The 23,873-nt window shown below is 36.3% G+C and overlaps 1 protein-coding gene across 1 annotated transcript in view; it reads left to right on the plus strand.

The window, feature by feature from the left end:
• The window catches only part of LOC135467907 (myotubularin-related protein 13-like), a 102,845-nt gene that overhangs the window by 42,233 nt on the left and 36,739 nt on the right, over positions 1-23,873 (plus strand). The window contains 15 exon segments of the mRNA XM_064745830.1: positions 5,489-5,591; positions 6,160-6,276; positions 11,746-11,878; positions 12,364-12,472; positions 14,460-14,573; positions 15,116-15,193; positions 15,989-16,102; positions 16,398-16,526; positions 17,343-17,441; positions 17,872-18,026; positions 18,682-18,847; positions 19,312-19,461; positions 19,829-19,897; positions 20,452-20,649; positions 21,893-21,928. Of these exon segments, the coding sequence (XP_064601900.1) occupies positions 5,489-5,591; positions 6,160-6,276; positions 11,746-11,878; positions 12,364-12,472; positions 14,460-14,573; positions 15,116-15,193; positions 15,989-16,102; positions 16,398-16,526; positions 17,343-17,441; positions 17,872-18,026; positions 18,682-18,847; positions 19,312-19,461; positions 19,829-19,897; positions 20,452-20,649; positions 21,893-21,928 (1,770 nt within the window).

Below are 23,873 nucleotides of genomic sequence, written 5' to 3' on the forward strand. Positions count from 1 at the left end.
AACTGTCAACATGTGGAAGTCCATAAAAAGCTTGTACCAAGACAATAAATATGAAACACTAGCCGAAACTTTTAGGACGACTGTTTTTAATTTCTAAATTCAGTTGTTGTATTTCTGCAGATCAAGTTTTAAGAAATTTACAGTATTGGGTTTGTTCTTGTTTTATATTATAGTATCATTGTAATAGTAGTTAGATTAGAGAAAAAGAAGATAGAACTCTTTCACGTACAAGGAATTTAATATATCACCATTTACACCAAGACCGATTAAAAATAATCAAACCAGTCACCCTACAAATGAAAAGATCAATTCAGTACAGGTTTGAAAAGATAATCAGCATTCAGAGCTAATGAAGCTGTTGGGATAATGAGCCCCATTTTATTCCAAACAGTGATTATGTTACACTAAAGTTAAGACGTCAGTGTAATGAGGTCACAAGGACATGTTCAAGGTCATGACCTTCCAATTAGCACGGGGAAAACCTTGGTCATGACAAGTGGAGGAATAACGTATATACTTCATGATTTCCTGACATTAAATACAAGTATTTCTGTTCTAATTGTGACCAATGTGCCTTTTAAGGAGGCTGTATGCTATATGTGTACAAACATTTTGATGGTCGGGGATTGGAATTGCTTAACTGGAGCTATAACAACTGCATTTGAAGTACCCGCAAGCAATCAGTGTTATGTGCATGTATTAAAACCTGTGCATTAATGTTATTAGAAAAGGTTGAAGAGGCCATGCCTTAGATTTTTTGCAAAAATTGATCAGTGCAAATCTAATCGATTTTTGTCTATTATTTTAGAATAGCGTAACCTTGCCTGGGGCGAGGCAGCAGGTTAGCTATCACTAATGTTAACACCATATCAGAAGGAGTGATGTGTATTGCTGTCATACACAGGCAGGCTGATGACTGTCCAAGGTGGTGACTAAGGGCTGGACTTCTATAGTTCCAGCCAGGACCTTAGAGAAAACATTTAATTACCCAGCTGTGGGTGTCTACTCAGTTCATGACTTAACTAAGATTTGTGTTTCCAAAACATTGGAAACGCTGTCTTTAAAGACAGACCAAAAGGTACATGTGAGAACATTTAACTTCTACTTAATCTGCCATTTATACTCTAGAGCCGTGCAAAATATGAAAAACCTACTGCATCTACTTTTATAACTACACATCATTTAATCACTATGAAACCACACAGACTCATTTAATTTTAGTGTAAGTCCTCAAAAACTTTTTAAATATCATTCCACCTGCAAGCTGATAACCATGATGACAAAGTACAAGTTAATACAAACATATGCAATATCCCTACCTAATATGAATTACTAATGATGAATTTCTTTCCCAAACTGAAAGCCTTTAAACCTAACACATCAGTGTTGCCAAAAAGACAGGAAGCCAAATCTTAACTACAGCCTTATTACAATAGTACAAGTAAAAATCTTTTACAAAATATAAGCCTGTCTTAGCCTGTGTTACCGTGAAAATCAGTAACAAAGTTCACATTAAACTCTCTCATTCACTACATTTTAACACTAAAAATAGCACAGGTATGAATCTGATATTTTACTGAAAGGCAACAGTTTGAGCTATTCTTGGTGAATACAGAAAATGTGATGGATTTTTGCCCCAGATCTCCAGCCTAGTCTCTTTAATTAGACTGGTTTTAGGAATAACTCTTGTGATAATTAGTTTTGAAGAACATTTTTTTAACTTCGGAATATTTCAGTGTTCGTGGTAATGACTTCTGAATGAAGTGTGTAAGTCCATATTAGGTCTATTGTAGCGAGCCAAATTCTAATGCAATCGTGAGAATATGCAGACAAAAATTTGTGAGTTTTTGGACTTATTTTCATGTTTTTATTATATGTTATGGCCAAAAAAATGCCAAAATGATGTTGTTCTTCATAACCTTCCATTCAGGATCGGCACTGACATCAGCAGTTCACTGTTGTCCTTGACAGCAAAAGTGGAATTGCAGCATCTTGTCCTTCTTGCATATATGTTCCCGGGATCCCTTAGCAGTTTTAGACTTAAGTTAAAACTTCAGTCTTTGAATTTGGTATGTTCTTTTCTGTTGTATGAGCTGAAATTCATTGTGCAATAACTAACCAAGAACTTACATTGCCATGCAATATTTTGACCTTGTTACATAAGAAATAACAATCTTGAAGAGGTTAGAAATTTTGACTGAAGTCAAAGATACGTGTCCTGATCACGGGGCTTGAACTATTGTGGGCAGACTTTGTGGTGACAGTCATGGTACTGGTAGACTTTATCAATGAAATCAAGTCTCCGTGAGCCATTTAGATTAAAAGTGCAATTCATTAGGTGAATGAAAGCATTTATTTGAAGCATGTGTCGGTGCAAGCCCAAGATGGTATGGCTGCCATATGCCTTAATACCCACTTGTACAATAAGATATAGTACATTCACGGTATTGAGTTGCACAGATGTCTGCCTCCAAAATCCGGAGCCGAACAATATGCACTTGTTAATAATAACGACAGGAAGTTGCTTTTCTTGGGTATTGGATAGCTTGATTAAAAGACTAGGCTTCTGTCTGAGGTCAGTTTTTGACACTTGTTCACATATTTTCTGAATAAATGATGTCACATAAAAGCAGATACCCTGTTCACACGGCCAAATCTGAACAGGTTTAAATCAAAGCCAGTTGTAAAAATGTGTGCGTTCACATTACCATGTGGCCGAGCTGGTTTTAAGCCAGTTCAAGGATTTAACTGTTCATACGGTCACATTTAAGAATGGAGAATGCCAGTGTTGAAAGCCACACTGCTGGCTGGGGCAAACAAACTGGATTAAATGCCGCCATGTTGCATTCACACGGGCGACGTGAAACTTGCTCAAAGCCACTTTCACAAGTTAAACCAGCTTAACTTTGCCATTGTGAATGGGGTAAAAGTGTCCATCTGAAAAGTGAGACAGTGTGACTCTTATTTTAGTATTTCAGTGTACATAAACTGGAAATGGATTGGAATGTGTATTTGGTGAAACTATAGAAAACTACCATGGAAACTGATGAATCATGAAGGAATTTGTGGCAAATTTTCAGATAAATTGTGTTCAGGTTCACAATTATGTTTCATGCTGGCAACACACTGGCCTATAACCAATATCCATTGAAGACTTATTGTTGCATTGGTGATTAGTATTAATGGACATCTGCTTTATTCCCTTTTCTTTTACTATCTGTGTAAGAAAGAGAGAGGACAAAAATTATAAGTTTAAAGAACTCCAGAGGTGAATTATTACAGTACAATACCAAGTTCGCCACAATATGGCTGACATACTGCTGATGTGACATTAAGCTATAATCATTCATTGAAAATCAAGACATAGTGGAAAATTCAGAATTGATAGAATTATATTGAGTATACTATACACGTACGTGTATCAAGATGTCAGGACACTGAAAAAACAGTTTCAAGCATTGAGCATCAAGCAGGGATCAAGAGTCTACATTATCTGTCTGTCAGATGGAGAATGCCAGTGTTCCTGGAGGAACTGTTGTTCCCCACCTGGTACAAGATACCAGTCATACCTGTGAGGTGTAAACCTGGAGCAATCACAACTAGGTGAAATGTCAGCAATACTGACCTGGGGTAGCCTGCTCAATGGAATGTTTGACTTAAGCTTCTGTTGGTTGTCTTTTCTTATCTCCCAACACTCATTAGACTGGGTTACGGAATCTCAGAAGGGTTCTGTTAAAGGAACAGGTTTTTAAGGTGTTTAATGAATTGAAAATAAGTCGTGTCTGCTATACAGTGTAAATGGCATGCCTCAACTTTATATATTATTCATTCTGCAGCTTAGAAAAATATACTTAAACATCATATTTATGACATGAGAATTGCCTAATTTTGCATGCACATTTTTTTTTATTACCAGTACTCAATATTGCTCTTCATCAGGAATACACCCAATAATTATGTGTCAAGTTAATTGGATGAATGCTTGTGATGAAAAGTGAAGGACACACAACATACATACATACCAAGATTTCTTCTTTAAAGTTGAAATAATTTTTTTCAGTATTTATTTATTTATTTGATTGCTGTTTTATGCAGTACTCAAGAATATTTCACATATATAATGGCAGCCAACATTATAATGGGAAGAAACCGAGCAGAGCCCGGTGGGTGGGGGAGGGGGTTATTTTATTTTTTTTTTTTGATAAAGTTTCAGGTAGATATGATGGAGTTATGGGCTCAGGGCAGAAATATGCTGGATCATATATAAAGTAACTTTGTACAGGGATTTTACGCGAGTTAAATGGGAGTTTTATTGATGTGAGATCAATAAAAGTAGCTCATCATTTACATAGGTCCTAGCAAAGCAAGAGCCTTCATGAATAATCAATATTGATGAATAGTTCTATGAATTGCTGTGGTTACTAGGAATCATCACATCATTGAATGATTCAAAACAAAAGCCATTATCTGCATGCAAGTGTTCAAAGAAGAGGAAGCTTATTTATCAACCCCCCCATAATCAATCATGTTTCCCTGTAACAAATGCTATGAAGTATTAACCCTTGTCCAGCCAAGGGTATTTCAGCAACACTGCTGTGTGCACAGATATTTCATCAGGGTTTTGGCTAATAGTGTGCTTATTTTGCAATCACTGTTGGCATATCACTTCAATAATTTGTGTATTAAAGATAGATATTTCCATTTCCACTGATAAGCTTCACAAAATAGAGTATTGTGGTAACCCCAGCAAAATACACAAGGTGATGCAGGATTCAATATTTTGATTTTATTTAAACCATTTTCAAGAATTTCTTGAGAAAGGTTTAAGTAAAACTGAAATATTGAATCGTGCAACACCTTGTATCTTTTGTTGGAGTTACCACAAGACTCTAGTTAATGATAGAGGGTTACAAGTTTTTAGTCACTGTCTACTATATAGCACATTTGAGTACATTGCCTGCAATAATAAATGAAATTAGGTGCCATGTGGCAAAATCGTGTTAATAATCAATAATTTGTGTTGATACCTGCTCATTGTATAAAATGTAGATTCATTGGCACATTTGTGTACATGTATGTTATAGGTTTGAACCTCTGTTTGTAAAGCATTTATTTAAGTAAATATTTTGATCAAATTTACCAAATGTAATGGTTTTGCGTAGCTATATTCACATGCATGGTAACCAATACATGTTGAGTTGTCCCAATTATGGACAATATGTGTACTAGTGCATAGTAAAAATATATGTACCAGTACATATGTACTTGCATGTGTATTTTATCTTCAATATAAATGTAATGAAATACATAAATTATCCATTGGTTGGCTTTATTTGTTGGCTTTTTTTTGCTGTATCCTTGATTGAACACCATCAGTATGAGTTCCCACAACCAGTTCTGTATCTACGTAACTTGTTATTTTCTGTCAGATAACAGCTTGTTCCTTAGAACAAATTATTTAAACTTTCTCTTTTATGTGTTTTTGCAGCATTGCCTAGGCATTATTTATTCAGTGTATATAGAGAATATGCAAGTGCAGCTGGAAACCCTTGTAGGCAATATACTGGGCTGTGTGCAAGTCCCCCCTCCAGGTAAGGGCAGATAACTCTGATACAAACTGCTGGTATTGCAGTAAGTGTCTCCCATAATTGAAAGTCAAAAGGAGTACATGTAAAAACATACCTAGTACTTGGTCTTCAAAAGATTTAAGTCCCTTTTATGTATAAAAAATCTCAATAGATATGAATTAGATACTTTAAAATAATAAAATAATTCGTGGAAGATGTGAGAATTTATAATACTTACTTAAGTAGGCGGCCTCCATGGCTCAGTTTGTTAGCGCTCTAGCACTGCATAATGACCAAGGAGCCTCTCACCAGTGTGGTCACTGTGAGTTCAAGTCCAACTCATGCTGGCTTCCTCTCCAGCCGTAAGTGGGAAGATCTTCCAGCAGCCTGCGGATGGTTGTGGGTTTCTTCCCGGCTACGCCCGTTTCCTCCTACCATAATGCTGGGCGCGGTTGTATAAGTGAAATATTCTTGAGTAAGGCATCAAATAAAATAAATAAGTGAAGTGTTAAAGTATATATATATATATATATATATATATATGTCAAAAGGGATTAAAATGGTGTAGTCTGTTTTTTTATCTTTCCCCCAGGTGGCCCTCAGGTGAGGTTCTCTATAGGGGCGGGTGACCGTCAGGCTCTACAACCCCCTCTTAACTCCAGTATCCCCTCCACCCACACGTCTGTGGCTCTGCTTTTCCAACAGTTAGGTAAGTTACAAACTCAGTATGGTGCAACACCATGTAGGTACAATGTATGGAGGGGGGGACAAACAAGTCAATTTTGATTGACAAAAACAAGATTGATCTTTTTTAAGCTTTCTTCAGAGTGCAAACCTCTGCCCCAGAAAGATGGATAAATTCCCAATTACAGACATAGGGACAGTATATCTGTACTGCTGTTCTAGCTGAACAATCGTTAGCCCACTGCCAAACTGTGCACAAAACGTTATCCAGATAAGTTTTTCCATGAAGTCGCAAACAGACAAATAAATGTTGACAAAAAAATAACCTGCTTTGATAAGGGTAATAAATAAAAGGAAAGTTTTATGACGAGGCATGTACACCAGGTATGAAGGGAGATCAATATTGCTTGGATGTAGTATGTACATTAGTTTGCACCAGTCATTTGCTGAGTTAAGTTTAAAGCACCGAAGGACATAGATTGAGGTGCCCCATTTGGGATGTGGTCTTTTATTGACAAAGAAAAGAGAACACAACCAGACTAATTTGATGAACAAAATCGATAAAATATTCAACCATTATTTTCAACCCAGTAACAAAATTACAATTGATTTTACTATTTTTGGAAGATTTTTTCTCATTATTTTTTTTAGAGAAACAGGTTGTTGGGTTCATGCTGTCAATATGGAAATTTACATTTGCATTCTTCTGTGTTTGTGGCTGACTTCAGATATCATTCAGGGCAATGCTTTTTGTGTATACAGTTACTGTTATTTTATTATTAGCTTTGTGCCGACTTGGCAACGCCCCAAGTTTTATCTGTGATTCGCAGACATTTTTATGAGGAGAGGTCTAGAGCAATAAAAATTGTCCTGTGCCTGAGGTATTTCAGGCACTGGCTGGATCACAGCTGGAAAGGTTCAGGGTTAACCTTTATGTATTCTGTCATTCTGTTTCATTCATGCAAGCTGACATTAAAATCATTCGTGAAAAACTGATGTTGCCAGCATTTTACGTTTTAATATTACTTGCAAAGATGTAAAAGTAAGAACATATGTTACTGGTTTGATTTAACAGTAAAAACATATTGTTCTTTGGGGTTTTTTTTCAATATTTTTGGAAAGGTTTTGATCAAATATCACAGAAGGTAAATGCTTACCTGATTTCAAAGTTGGTACATGTACTGTAAATCTTCAACATTTTCAACCTCTAAAGCCCTTTTTTCAGTGGAATTTACGCATACATTTATTATGAAAATGAAAAAAAATGACTTGTTTGTGTCAAGCTCCATAAAATTATTTCTCTACAACCCATAGTTCTCTCAGAAAGTTTCAAAATATTGGTTACAAAAGTCGTTGAAAAGGTTTAAGGAAGAATTAAAGTATATGCATATCTGATATCACAGCAGGTATATGCATACCTGATATCACAGCAGGTATATGCACAGCAGGTATATGCATACCTGATATCACAGCGGGTATATGCATACCTAAGATATCCCAGCAGGTATATGCATACCTGATATCACACCAGGTATATGCATACCTAAGGTATCACAGCAGGTATATGCATACCTGATATCACACCAGGTATATGCATACCTAAGGTATCACAGCAGGTATATACATACCTGATATCACAGAGGGTATATTCATACGTTGTATCACAGCAGGTAAATGCATACCAGATATCACAGCAGGTATATTCATACCCGATATGACAACAGGTATATGCATACCTGAGATCTCACAGGAGGCATATTCATACCTGAGATATCACAACAGGTATATACATACCTGATATCACAGCAGGTATATACATACCTGATATCACAGCAGGTATATGCGTACCTGAGATATAACAGCAGGTATGTGCATACCTGATATCACAGCAGACGTGTACCTATTATCACAGCATGTATATGCATACCTGAGATATCACAGCAGGTATATGTGTACCTGAGATATCACAGCAGGTATGTGCATACCTGTTATCACAGCAGTTGTGTTCAACACATTTTGTTAATGATGTCAATTCTATTAAAAGAGAATAAAAAAGCGATTTTTAAACAAAAGATTAAACAAATTAATTGATGCCTTCTTTTCTAATTAATACAGTAACATACATCTACATGTTTGGTATCAGTCATCCAGGTAATATATCACAGTAGCTTAATTATGAAAGGTTAATAGGCTTTCATATTGACTTCTGCCTCCACTAGTGAGTCACCATAAGGATTGGTTTTGCAGCTGCGTCTCTATTTAGTACCTTTATAGCAGTGTTTGTGGGTCGATGCCATACAAACCCATCTATTTCTGAGTCAGAACATCTCTGGGGCTATAAATGCCCAGTAAGAATACCAGGTAACATATGTGTGGATCAGTAATCACTGCTGGAATCTGGCTGTCTGGTTCATTGTAACAGTTAGAGTGAACACCAGGTCTCTGGGGTTCTAGTACACCATGTAGCTAACAGCTGCTGGCTTTGTGTGTGTGTGATTGACAAGAAAAATAAAGACAGCATAGTGAGGGATTTTGACAAATGACCTCAGTGATGCTAAGTCTTTTATTTTTAGACATAGTAATCTTTAAGTAGGATCTATATTAGACAGAGCCTGTGTAGATTATCCACATTGATTTGTGTGTTTTCTGTGGTCTACTATGTATGACATTTATGATGATGGGATCTTAAACTACTGAAAAGAGAACCATGACTATGAAAGTTATTTATGATCAGGGACATTGTGGATTGTCATCAGAGGAAAATTTGGTGTTGAAATCCCTCTTGGATGCAACTTCACATTTGCATGTTAACTGGAGGACTTCTGTGGAGAAATTCTTTGTTAAATTAAAGCTGTGAATTCTTGTACATGTAACACATTGTACTTTTTTAGCTTCTTTGGGTTTTGTTTTATGCTACATGGGATTGCCTGTACTGTGTGCTGATGAAAATGGAAGGAAATATGTTATAGACAAGCGGTGTTCTTGGTTTTTGTCTTGAGCTCAAGTCGTTTTGATGAACGGTATTAGAGAAAATTGAACACATACATACACATGCTTTATACATACATGTAGATAAATAGATACTATCAGATTTCTTTGTTTATAGTCAGATTACAAAAGTGAAAATATAAATACATGCATGTCTGCCTTTTATGCTTTTCGTTTGTGGGAGGGACTTCATGACTTTATGCATGTATCTGCCCTTCTGTCTGGAATTTGTGGAAACATAAAGATTGAGTGTCAAACTGGATAAAACTCATGTTTTAAATGATACATTGGAATTAATGTTGAATTTGTCGGAGTAGAAATTCATTTACACACAAAAATAGTGACAAAACGGAAGATTTATCCCGATTGTTGGACAAATTAATGAAAAGCATGCAGGGTTTTATGTCGTGCCATTCTTGATAATATTTAATCTTATCAGATTTGTCATTTATGTTTTTATTCAGTGAAGTCTTTTTGTGTTTTGTTCATGGATCAGTGGGTTTATGCCTGTCACAATCAATATCAGCTTGAAAAGTGTATGTGTAGATATCTAATAATTTATCACACGTAAATCTATGCTATACATGCAGTAAGTGTAATATGAAAACATGACCTCATGTTGAGAACATGAAAACAGGAATGTCACCTGTAATTTCATGCATTACATTTAAATTGTGGGACGGGTCTTGGTGAAGTTGTTAAAATGCTTGACTTTCAATTGCTAAGACACATGAGGTGTTGGGTACCGTGTTTAAAAATGTGTGTAATATGTAAATTGGGTGTTATATATATATATATATATATATATATATATATATATATATATATATATTTTGCTCATTGTTTCAAAGAAAGATTTGAAAAAAAAACATGTCAATATCTAGTTCACTTTTTCTTTTAATAGCTCAGGTTATATTCTAATAAGGGCAAAAAGTCAGTGTTTATCTTTAAAAAAAGACATTGAAATCTTTGATAAGGTTCACAGGTTCATGCAAATCTGCCTACAGAAGGAAAGTTATTGTTCATTGTGACGCTTTTTGTTTACTTCACAAATACCTGGGTTATCAAGGTTTTGTATTTAATAAAGAAAATCCTGGATTCTCAGAGAAGTTGTTACGTATGACATTCATGGAACTAATGGACATAAGGACACCCAGTCGTGTATGTGTCTCTTTTGTAATGACATTTAGAAGTTGTGACATGTTTACCCCTGGCAAAGTACATGTACAAGTTCCATGCGCCTTAGAAACCTTGAAAGTCTTAAAAACTGAAATTTGAATTTCATGGAATCTCAAACCTCTAAAAGGGAAATTGTGGATTGTCATCAGGGGAAAATTTGGTGTTGTAATCCCGCTTAGAAGCAACTTCACATTTGGATGTTAATTGGAGGACTGTGTTGAGAAATTCTTAACATTGCATTTTTAGCTCCTTCTGGCTATTTATGCTGCTAACTACTTGTATGTTCCAAGATGTGCATTAAAAAAAAGAGTTGTTGAAGTGCATGTAGGAGGAAAGAAGGTATTGGAAGCTATGAATTTGAAGATTACAGCTTTTGTTTGCATATATTAACTAATTAACTAAGGTGTAATTTAGTATGTGACCCACTCCTTTGCCATGTACATAGCATGTTTGCATATTTATGAAGTACTATGTACTCATAAGTATGGTAATTACATGACAAGATGAAAGAATTGGTGCAAGGCCAGTCTGGCCATATTCCAGTAATTATGCAAACTACCTGACATATTTGTGTCAGATATGCTCATGTAAGTAATACACTAGTAGTATGTATATTTGTATTGTGTTAAGTTGTTCTTTTTATATCGGTTCACATGTGAGTAGTTCATTGCTGTGCTATAATAATAATGAATTGATTAATACATGCATCACCATGTCAGAGTTCAAAGTTCCATGAGTACCATCCATTACTTACTGTACATTCAGCACTTGTGCGTTTTCAGTAATTATTGTTACAGACTAACGATATAGATGTTATGGAATTACCCGGGTACAGATTTTTTCCTTGCAATTTTGATTCATGAACTTAGCTTAGGAGTACTGAATGTCAGTGGGAATATGCCAAGATATGCCATCATACAATTCAAGTTAACAGGAGGGGTGAGAAGATAATATTGAAAAAGAAATGTGCTTTTTACTTAATGAAAGGCCGTGGTTTACAATATGCATCCAGATATTTCCTTTTATTACTTGTTTCCCTGCCAGTCCCTGAGGGGATTCTATTTTCGAAATGGTTCATCATATTGAATTGAAACCTGCCACATGGCTTCACCATGAGAACTTTTTTCTTTTTTTCTTTTTTTTTTTATGAATTTTCAGCAAAATTTTCGGATTTTTTTTTTCAAAAGTACAGTTTTCCAGACTTTTCCCAGTAAGTACAGTGTACAATAAGTCAGTGACAAAACTTTGAAAGGATACCAAAGTATTGACAACAGGAGCCAATGTTTGAAAGTGAAAGTAAGAACCATGCTGTTTATGTCTGTTTCAGGAATCCACAATGCCATCAGCCTGTTCTGCGCAGCACTCACAGACCATAAGATCCTGTTTTACTCTCAAAGTTACACAAGGCTGACCGATGCCTCTCAGGCCCTGCTAGCACTCATGTACCCTCTCAAGTACAGGTCAGTCACTTAAGCAAGCATCCTTATGTACATGGAAAATAAATAATATTTAAACAATACACAATAGCACATTTTGAAAACAAACTTATTATATGTTGTACATGTATGTATATATCAAAGACTGGTTTAATACCCCAAGACATACGAATGACTGACTCCAGAAATTTTATGCATGTACAACTTTTTTATGGGCTTAAGTTAATTATTGATATAAAAAAAAAGTAATATACAGTTGTCACAGTTGTGTAAAGTGTTTTTCAAAAACATTTCAAAATGTATTTAATGATAGCCCGAAATGATCCCAAGAGCAGAACATAAAAGATGTCAAAAGCCACAAAGGTTCAGAACGTGCAAGACTAACACCCCATTTGGGTCAAAACATCTTACAAGACCGAAATAGTGTGTGGGGTAAAACATACTTTTCTTGTCCCTCAAATTTATTCTCAATTTATATTTGTTTAAATTTGTTTGTTATTGTTTTGCAGCTATGTGTATATCCCAATATTGCCATACAGCCTGCTGGAGGTGCTGAGTACCCCAACCCCCTTCATTGTAGGCATTCATTCCTCCCTGGCCGAGAAATGCCAAGATCTGGTGAGAAACTTTCCACATCAATCAAACAAGCCTGTACATATTGATATTAACATGCATGGGCATGAAGTGAATCAAATCAAACAATGGACATGTGTCATCTTGTCAGATTCGTAGTAACAAAGTTTTGTTACACAAGGACTAGTTTAGACACAGGTCATGCTGACAAATCAATATACAGTTTAGCTGAATTTTGGGAATGTACCGGTAATATTGCGGTTTAGACTGGTTTGACCTGCAATCAGTTTTCTGGTCTAAGTTATATCGTTTTAATTTACGAGGCATAAATTTTTCTTTTTTTTTTTGGTCAATTGCACATGTTGTATTTGGAAAGGTGGAAGATTGATAGAAACTCTATATCTGAATAATAAAATAAATCTTTCAGACAGGAACATTTGTATGTTGGTGTTGATGGGAAACACATATTTTATCAGTCAAAATTTATTTTGCTGATATTCTTCATTATTGGAGAAGCCAAAAAAAGAAAAAAAATGGAGTGACTGAGCCTCTGTTTGAAGTTTCAAGCATTTGGCAAGATGAGAACTAAAAGTTTGAAGTGTAGTTGTTGTTGTTGTTGTACCCTTTATATTATGCGTGTTCTTTGGTTTTGAAGATCGCTTGATTTGTGATTCGGTCTTTAATTGTGTCTTTCTCTAATTGTGTGTGTTAAATTATATATTGGCAGTTTTTTTCAAATGGTGTTGTAAGTATTTAGTTGCTCTCTGTGGTTAGTGATTTTATTATACAAGAAAATAACAGCAGCTGTTTTTTAATTTCTTTGCTTTGAAATTACAAGATTTTTTTATATCTTGAATGTAGTTTGTGCACTGTCCCCATCCCTCCCCCAGTAGTTGTAGTAATTTTAGTTAAAGTCACCATTCTTGATATTTTCTTCAAGATTTTATTTGGGAAAAACAAAAAATGCCTGATTTTGCTAAATTTTATCTCATATCCCATTACTTTTTATGCCTTCATGCTATTGTCACTTTGACTTATTAAATGTAAACAAAGGTGTGTAAGGTTTTTTTTTTAGAGGGCATATTTTTGGAACATTTTAGATACATGTAACTTTAAAATCTGATCGTTTGAACTCTTCAGTGTATAGCCTCTTCAATGTGTAATGTGTTTGGGCTGGTTAGGTTTGCCAGGATTCACTTTGTCATCTTAATTTTGTCAGCAAACTTTGTAGTGGTTTTGCTTTATGTTAAGTTTTGTGCTTAAATTAATGGTAATAATGCATTTGTAGGCTCACATTAGCATGAAGAATCGCACACATATGTGTCACAGTTGCTGTGACTTGTGTACTAATACTTTCATTACTGTTTTGGTAATAATTTGTAGATAGAGGCCATATGTGTAGGTAAAGATTTTACATTGAAAGAACTGTTTAGGTCTGGGCTTTGCTTTTTTTTTTTTTGGTATGCTTTATGTTTTGTTTTGTTTTTTTGTTTTTTCTCGCCATAATGGGTAAAAAAGGGAAAGCAACATATATCATTTCTAATTTAGAGGCAAACACAGTCAGTAAAGCATATACCTTACAAACATTTATTATGCATGTTTGGATATACAAAGCTATCACCCATCAAATTGACATTATACACCTAGACCTCTTACCAAGCAGTCTTTAATAGACTAGTGACTTATGCTGGAAGTCTGACAGACCTTTAACCAGTGAGGTCATAGATTAAAGTCCAGTTCTCAATGGTTCATTGTCATCTGTCATTTTCCGAGGTGCTGCCTGGTTTTGTCCATTTATTAACTTGGTTACCATGACATGTTTGCAAATGAAATATTCTTGAGTACAGCATACAACAATCAAATAAACATATAAATGTATGTGTGAAGATCATAGCTACACATTCAGTAAATGAGTGATTTGAGGTGATAACTACATCTTCATTGATCGAAGAGTGACCTTTTCAAGGGGCATAACTGTCAATTACATCTTTGCATATTTATTCAGATGTTTTCTTGTGTTGTTTGTCTTCAGCTGGACGTAATTCAGGTGGACCTGGATGGGGGTAGCATACAGATCCCTGAATGTGTCTCATTGGTGCAAATTCCAGACTCCATCCTCAAGAAGGCTGTTCAAGCCCTCAATCAGGTACATCTCTCATTGTTTACAGCCGATTCTGGATTGTTATGTCATGTACATTAACAATAAATGATCAAAATTTCACCCAAAAAGTTTTACATTCAAACTAATGTCATAAAATACTACTTTTGGTGCTGAAAATGACGTTTCTCTGGTATGGTATTATCCAAGGAAACGTAAAACTCTCAAAATCAGCCAAAATGTGCATGACAGTCATGGGGAAATGCAAGACGTACTGTAACTTCACTATAGTGATTACATTAGGTTTATGAGTTTTCGTAAATTTCAAACTTTTTGCCCCAAACTTAAAGCCTCCAAATAATGCTGAAGTGCTAAATGTACTTTAACTAAGCTAGCATGGAGTATACTTGGATTTCAGGGCTTGTTTTTTTACAAAAAGTAATGCCACCCCAGATTTTTAATCAGATAATGTTATTCTCATGTATGAATTATTAGTAAGTAATCAACTTGAGATAATACTTTCTTTTCTGAATTATCAGTAAGTAATCAACTGGAAATAATGATGACTCTTAATATCATTCGTGTTTCAGATATTAAACCCTGACCTGCTGGCTGCTGACTTTGCTTTCCCCACCTCACCCAAGAAGACTTCCTCAGCTGTTGTCAGGGTAATTTGTGCAACTGAAGATTAGCTGGATGATTTTAATATATGCATAGCATTACCTGTAGATAGAAGTAACACACTATCTGCTAGAACAGGAAACGTTCCCCATCACTAAGTGTTAGAAATTCCACTAGCCACCATGTGAGAATCTGTCATTTGTCTAATTTATTTTCATTATTTACAGAATTCTATCCATATAATTCTTTGTGATAGACTACATAATCCTTCACTGTTGTACATAATGGAGATATTCCAACATATAATAAACACCTTTTGACATGCGTATGATATCAGCGAAGCTCATACTGTGAAGGTTGCCTCTGTTAAGAAACCATACATGTAAGCCTGTGAGGAAAGTTCTTTGAATTGAAAGGATTTATTTATTTATTAATTTGACTGGTGTTTACGCCATACTGAAGAATAATTCACTTATACAACGGCAGCCAGCATTATGGTGGTAGGAAACCGGGCTCAGCTTGGGAGGGGGGGAGGGAACGGGGTTGGAACCCACGACCATCCCCAGGGTCTGGCTGACCATACCACTTACGGCCAGAGAGGAAGCCAGCTTGAAGTGAACTTGAACTTGAACTCACAGTGACCGCATTGGTGAGAGGCTCCTTGAATTGAAATGAAAGTGTTTAATGACACAGTTTCCAGCGGTCTGTCAGGTTATGATATGAATAAGTTTTGCTCAATGCCACGTTGACTGTATTTCAGTCTTACCATGGTGATAGTTATCACATGATAGTTTGTACATGTATGTGTAACAACTTAACAGTGCCCCGAAATTCTGTTACAGGATAAGGAAATCCGTGCTATTTTTCTGCGGTTGTTTGCCGAGCTGTTTCAGGGGTACCGCTCTTGTCTCACCATCATCAGAATTCATCCAGAACCATTTATCACATTTCATAAGGTAATAAAACTCAAGAAGAAGTTATTTTCATCACTGTTACACAGTTTTGTGCCCATTTGACTCATTGAGGAATTGTGAGACAATATTGTCAGCATGAAGTTGAAATCAAATTTTAGACTTTTAATCTTGTAATAAATGTTACAGATACTGTCATGATTTAAGGAATCAGGAATAAATTCTGTCACATTTACTGTATAGATTTACAATAACCACAGGCCTTTGATTGTGTTACTACTGATGCTAAGATGAACTGTACTTCCTACATTTTTCATAGCACCCATGTTTTATGTTTCAGGCGAACTTCTTGGGGCATCGGGGTATGGTGGAAGACGATTTCACATTACGAGTGTTAGACGGAATGAGTTTTAACACTTTTGTCTCAGAACGTGGTCCACCCTATCGGGTCTGTGATATATTTGATGAGGTAAGCCTACTTTTGTTTGATTGAGCATATTTTGGCTTATAATCTGCTTTGATCTACAATCTTTAGTTTGCAGAGTTTCCTTGTAGTTCTAATTTGCAGGACAGTAAGTTTGGTGAACAATGAAGTAAGGGAATAATAATAATTATAGGAACAAGGAAATAATATTGCTTTATATTTAGTGACTGCTATTTGCATGGTCATATGCCTAAAAACCTCCTGACTAAATACAGCACAAGCTGGATTCGCGTGAGTGAGTGAGTGCTTGGGGTTTAACGTCGTACTCAACAATTTTTCAGTCATATGATAACAAAGGAATCCTTAGGGTGTATGTACGTGTAATGTGCCTCCTTGTAGCAGGACGGATTTCCCCCGCTCTTTTATCTAGTGCTGCTTCACTGAGACGACTTACCAAAGCCAAGTAAGCCGCCCCGCCCGAGCCATTATACAGATACGGGTCAACCAGTCGTTGCACTATCCCCTTCAAGCTGAACGCCAAGCGAGGAAGTTATAACTTCCTTTTTTAAAGTCTTAGGTGTGACTCGATCAAGGATTGATCCTGGATCTACCAGTCCCGAAGCGGACACTCTACCATCTGTGCTATCCGGGCCGGTAGCTGGATTCGAAACATGGAACCTAATTGGTCAAGGACCACTTAGATATGTCGCCAAATCAAACGATCTTGAGTAAAGTGTAGACCACCTGTCAACACAATGAATGTTTGTAATTTTGTGAAAAAAATATTACTGTTTTTTCATTAATATTTATCTGTACATGTAACTAACATATCATCTTTGATATTTGTGCATTGTTTCTAAGGTGTACTCGACTATGCAAGACAGTCTGAAAGAGGAGCAGACGTCAGAAGACAAAATGGTGGAACATGTCAAAGAGTTGGCCAATCAGCTTTATCAGCATGTAGGTTTCCATGGCAATTATGTACAGTTCAGATAAGTGTATGAAAACTAGAAGACTGGAGACCAGATATATTCATATTTTTTACGATAGCAGAGTGTGTCATTGAGATTTAGAATCTTTGCTTAGTTGGATGTAAAAATTTCATCATGGCACGGTATCCCTAATGTAATTTTTTGCGGTATTGTGATTTTTTAAAAATAATATAGATGACAAATGAGCTAGAACATGAATGCTTGATGTATTGCAAAACACAACATTGTAAGAGATTTAAAGATTGTATTTGGTGAACGAAAAGTTATGGAAAACTATTGCTAAACGTGGAACTGCACAATAATGTTTCTTAAAATGTCCAGTGTGCCAGAATGTCAACAAATGATTTAAAGGAAAAAATTCGAGAATAACTTAGCTGTGCGTCTGTGTTATTTTGCAGGAGTGTCCCAACCCTCAGCCATATGTACAGAAAGTCCCGCGACCAACAGAAGGCGCCTACTCGCGCATTCATCAACCTCCATTCCCTATCCTAGATGCTGTCCATGTACAACAGATCATAGATGATGGTATAGCCAAGCACAACATTAAGTCAAAGTTAGTGTCAGCTTTTGTCACATTTGATAACACTTGGGTGTCTTCTTGTACATGAAGTTTTAATAGCTACGAGGAACTCTCAGATTAAAGAACTGAGTTTCATATTCTTTATCCTGAAGGAACCCGTGGGTTTACCCAGGGCTCCGTCCAGTTTTCTCCCACCATCGTAGAAGTGCAATATTCTTGAGTACGGCATAAAACTACAATCGAATAAATAAATAAATCAAACCTTATTCTGAACATCACTTTCATGAGAATTGTTTGAGGTATTTTTTATACAACCAAGAAAATACGACGTAATTTTGGTCAGAATTTGCCATGCCGTGTGGAAGAAGATTGAGAAATCATGTTAAATCGTAGCACTTGTATTCCTTTTTATTTGACCTAGCCATAATCCATAGACTCATAAATCAGTCTCTTATTCAAAACTGAATATTTAACCATAATCATACTTTTCCTGGGGCCTACATGGCTGTGATGGTAAGTGGCCAGGAGTTCAAGTCCAGTTCAGGCTGGCTTCCTCTCCAGCCATATATGGGAAAGTCTGGCAGCATCCTGCAGATTGTATTAGGTTTCCCACAGGCTCCTTTGCCAATCAAGCACCAGTCAAATAAATAAATCAACTCGTGCTTTTCCACCTTCTTTGTCCAATCAGATTAAAGAATGTCAAACCCCATCAGCCAAGGATTGTCCCATCCGGTCCACCCATTTCCTCAGTGACTGACAAGCTACGTGTGGTGGACAATAACGCTCGTAGGATGGAGGTGCTAAGGAACTGTGTTAACTGTATATTTGAAAACAAGATCTCAGATGCTAGAAAAGTAAGTAGCAGTGAAAAACATTGGGCTGCTAATACGTGATGTAGTGCAATTTGTTTGGGTGATGGAACACATATTTTCATATTTTTCCAAAATGCAAAGGATTCCTAAATAATGGGAAGCAACGTTTCAGCTGAAGCAGTATACATGTAGTAAAGATTGAATTTAAGGTAACAGTTATCAAATTTTGAAATTTTAATTTGAAGATTTGGCTTCATTTTGTCAACTCAATAATCCTGTTTCAGGTTATTCTGGTCTCTTGATAAAAAGAGTTTCTATTCTTTTCTTCAAAAAATAAATTTGTCAGGAACAGCTGGACATCAGAGTATTTAAAACCTCACCAATTGTACATAGATATTTTTCAGTGTAACCCACATTAATCTTACAGAGAAGATCATTGTAAATTTACATTTTATGCTCAGTATTTGACAAGACTTTGTATGGAGTTGTGCTTTTGTGTGTTACAGATTTTCCCGGCAGTGATGCGAGCGCTGAAGCGGCGAGTTGCGAGACAAGCGCTCACCCAAGAGCTGGGTCACCATGTACAGAGCAACAGAGCTATGTTAGAACATCAACAGTTTGACCTGGTTGTCAAACTGCTCAACTGTGCTCTCCAGGTAACCATATATCAACTGTCATATTAAAAGCTTAACCAAGTCAATCAGCAAATTGTAACTTTACAAGCAGTTTGAAAACAAAATTCTTGTATTTTGAGGACTAAAATGTACTGTTCAGGTATGGGCACTTATGAAATTCAGAAAAATTATTAAATACCATAACTTGTAGTATGTGGTTATGAGGTTTTCTGAATAGCTTGTGATATCAGTCTATTGCTAGATTAAGGGTTTTAATCACTTTTTTTTCTCCTTTTATTTATTCTTCTGCCTGCCCATTTGTCTACATCAGATTAATATGTGAACAGAAAATCACGTTTTGCCATAAATAAAGTGTATTTTATAATAAAAATCACTGATTTTTTGGCAGAATGACTCCAGTATGGATGAGAACGGTACTGCAGCTGCCATCTTACCACTGGCCACAGCTTTTTGTAGGGTAAGTCAACCTTAGATTCAGAGTTACTAGCAAAAAAATACTGTCCTGTGAGGCCACATTTCTATCATTCTATCACTGATTCATTCACTCGTCATGATGTGGTCAATGTGAGTTCAAATCAAGCTTGTGCTGGCTTCCTTTCCAGCCATATGTGGGAAGGTCTGTCACCAAACTGCGGATGATCGTGGCTTTCCCCACTGGCTCTGCCCAATTTCCTCCAACCATAATGCTTGCAGCTGTCGTACAGGGGAAATATTCTTGAGTCCAAAAAATCCAGTCCAATCAAATAAATAAATCAAATCACTTGTCATGATTTCTCCTGTCTGACTTGGGAAAACTGTTTAAGAGGCCACATTTTACCATCTAATCATCTACTCATACAGTTGTCATGTTTTCCTCTCTACCTTACAGAAACTGTGTACCAATGTGATCCAGTTTGCCTACACGTGTATCCAGGAACAGCCTGTGTGGTCAAACCTCCAGTTCTGGGAGGCCACGTTTTACCATCTAATCATCTACTCATACAGTTGTCATGTTTCCTCTCTACCTTACAGAAACTGTGCACCAATGTGATCCAGTTTGCCTACACGTGTATCCAGGAACACCCTGTGTGGTCAAACCTCCAGTTCTGGGAGGCCACGTTTTACCAGGATGTCCAGCAACAAATCCGACAGCTTTACCTCCCCAAGTATGAGGAGCAAATGGGCGGAGACAGGAGTCGAGAAAGCTCACGAAGCTCCACCCCAAGAGAAGTAAGTCACAGTACTTAAGGCCTGCCCCATGTAGCTTTTAGTATATTTTCACAGGGTGGTTTCATGCCTGTTTCAACAGTGTATTTTGTTGTGCATTCTAAGCTGTGCGGTTGAAGTTACATAATAAAATTTTGGGGGAAATACAGTGTCTGACAATGAATTACTGAACTTAATTGTACTGAAGTTCTTTAACATTTCCATACATGCAATGCATTGACATTTTTTTGTTAATAACGTTTACAAGCCAACATTGTGCTACTACATGTATTTGTGATAGAAAAAAAAATAGGCCACAAATGGTGTCATATGCTAATATTTGTTTTCTTAGTACATGTATTTTTTATCTAACTTTAGGCATTAAAAAGAAAAATATTCATGGATGGAAATAAAAAAATGCGCATAGAGACATTCAGTATTCATTGGCGGAACCTCTTAGGAGCCAATCAGTATTTTTGTTACTTTTCTGTTGTAGATGTAGATTGTACAAAAGTTTTTATTTACACTTTGTTATGTGTATGTGAACCCCACCCTTTCCTATGTGATTTAATACATTTATTTACACATCCAACTAAAGACAAACTCCCCAAAGCTCATACTTTGCTCTATAGACTCACGTTAGACCACTGCTACCAATGATTAACCTACTAAGAGTAGGAAGCTGAAAATCCCCAGACTTCATCAGTCATGTCCAAATTTCATACTTCATATACTGTTTTGGTCCTTTGATGGTTTTTGTTGAAGGTTACTTTGGTAATTGGTCTAGTGATTATTGACCCAGAATGTCTATTTTAGTGGACAAATGGTTTGCGAATGTCTGTTTTGATGCCTAGATTTGAGAGGCCTTGGAAGAACAAATATGCTCATTCTTCTGATTCTGTCCCTCAATTCTCGGTTCAAGTGTACTGGATGAATTCTATCCACACTGGGCAACTACAAATTTACCTTACAATATTTCTGATTGATAAATATAGAAAATAGATCTACTCATGACCATTGGTGATGAAGCGAACCAACAACAACAATGGTGGCAGCGATGTGAAGTGAGTGAAGGGAACAGATCGTGTGTGTTGTCAAAGAGATTGATCCATTTATCCCCACCATTTTCCTTAACTTTTGCTAAACTGATGTTTGTTATGCTTATGAGAATGTTATTGTGGATTTTGGTCATTCTTTTCATTGGTTTTAGTTTGATCACTTTGATTTCATGAGCAACATTTTTGTCTTTATTTATTTTTCTGTAAAGATTTATAAACTTCGGAGTAGAAATTTTAACAATCATGTGAGTAAAGGGGCATAACTTTGTTATTTTATTGTTTGTTGTTCTCCAACCATCTGCTTTCTAACTCAGCCTGGCATGCATATCATTGTTTTCACTTTCCTGTGTTGGTTCAGATTCAGAAGTATGTTAACACCCAAATTATATTAATCAAACAGACCCAAGAAAACACTGCTTTATGCATGTTTTACATCACTGTTTTTTTTTTTTCATCAGATACATGTAAGTTGTCCCTGTGCAAGGTCACATCCCAAACTCCAAATTTGGATTGCATCTTCTTGCATTTGATTGTTTGACAGAAGACTTTAAGACAGCATATTTTAAAAAAAAACTGTTTTGTACTACTTTTGGTCAGTTTATCTCCTCCCTATTTTTAATGCTTATTTTTTAATTTAAAACTTATGAATCAAAGGAAATCTGCCTGCATTCTAAAACATTTGGGAAATCTCGTTGAAATGGCCATCTAGTCTCCTGCCTTGCAGCCTGGCATGGGAAGCTTGGCCACAAGTTACACACACTCACAACATTCACAGTTTTGTTGCAAAATAGATAGATGAGATTATGAACATTACGATTTTTCATACTCGGTTATTCCGTGTTTAACAAAAGGTATTCTTTGTTCCAAAAACATTGGGCATTCTTGACTCTATTATTCATGTCACTTCCACATTGTATGTTCTTCCAAGATGTGTATAGCAACGCAGTCAAAGCTACTTGCATTTATAGGCCGGAGTTGCTTGATGGTACTTTCACTCGGCCTCCTTTTCCCTATGAGCGGTAGCGTTTCATTGGTTAATATTTTCTCCTCGATAGATCCTGAAACTGGAGATGCCAGTCATCCAGTCTCTGTACATAAAGGTACTTTGTTTTTACGCTGGAAACTTTAGCGTCATTAGTTGCACATATTGAGGGTTCAGAGGGCTCATACATGTATGTAGTGATAACAGCTTTGATAAAATAGGTGTTAAAATGTATTCATCTTCTGATGTTGCTTGACTACCTTTATGTAATTGCAAGCACCTAATCTGACATACACTTCCAAGTGTTAATGTGACAAGCACAATGTCAAGTTGCTACTTGTGAGCCATATGTCAAGCACCTAATCTGACATACACTTCCAAGCGTTAATGTGACAAGCACAATGTCAAGTTGCTACTTGATAAGCAATATGTCAAGCACCTAATCTGACATACTCTTCCAAGCGTTAATGTGACAAGCACAATGTCCAGTTGCTACTTGTGAGCCATATGTCAAGCACCTAATCTGACATACACTTCCAAGCGTTAATGTGACAAGCACAATGTCAAGTTGCTACTTGATAAGCAATATGTCAAGCACCTAATCTGACATACTCTTCCAAGCGTTAATGTGACAAGCACAATGTCCAGTTGCTACTTGTGAGCCATATGTCAAGCACCTAATCTGACATACACTTCCAAGCGTTAATGTGACAAGCACAATGTCCAGTTGCTACTTGATAAGCAATATGTCAAGCACCTAATCTGACATACACTTCCAAGCGTTAATGTGACAAGCACAATGTCAAGTTGCTACTTGATAAGCAATATGTCAAGCACCTAATCTGACATACTCTTCCAAGCGTTAATGTGACAAGCACAATGTCCAGTTGCTACTTGTGAGCCATATGTCAAGCACCTAATCTGACATACACTTCCAAGCGTTAATGTGACAAGCACAATGTCAAGTTGCTACTTGATAAGCAATATGTCAAGTACCTAATCTGACTTTACACTTCCAAGCGTTAATGTGACAAGCACAATGTCAAGTTGCTACTTGATAAGCAATTTATCAAGCACCTAATCTGACACACTGTGCCATGCGCTTAATTTGACAAACCATTTCAAGCGCCTAATGTGATAAGCAGTGTCAAACACCTAATCTGGTAAGCAAGGAAAAGCACCTAATCTAATAAGCAATGCTAAGCTCG

This window comes from Liolophura sinensis, chromosome 6, assembly GCF_032854445.1.
Source record: "Liolophura sinensis isolate JHLJ2023 chromosome 6, CUHK_Ljap_v2, whole genome shotgun sequence".
NCBI classification, from domain to species: Eukaryota; Metazoa; Mollusca; class Polyplacophora; order Chitonida; family Chitonidae; genus Liolophura; species Liolophura sinensis.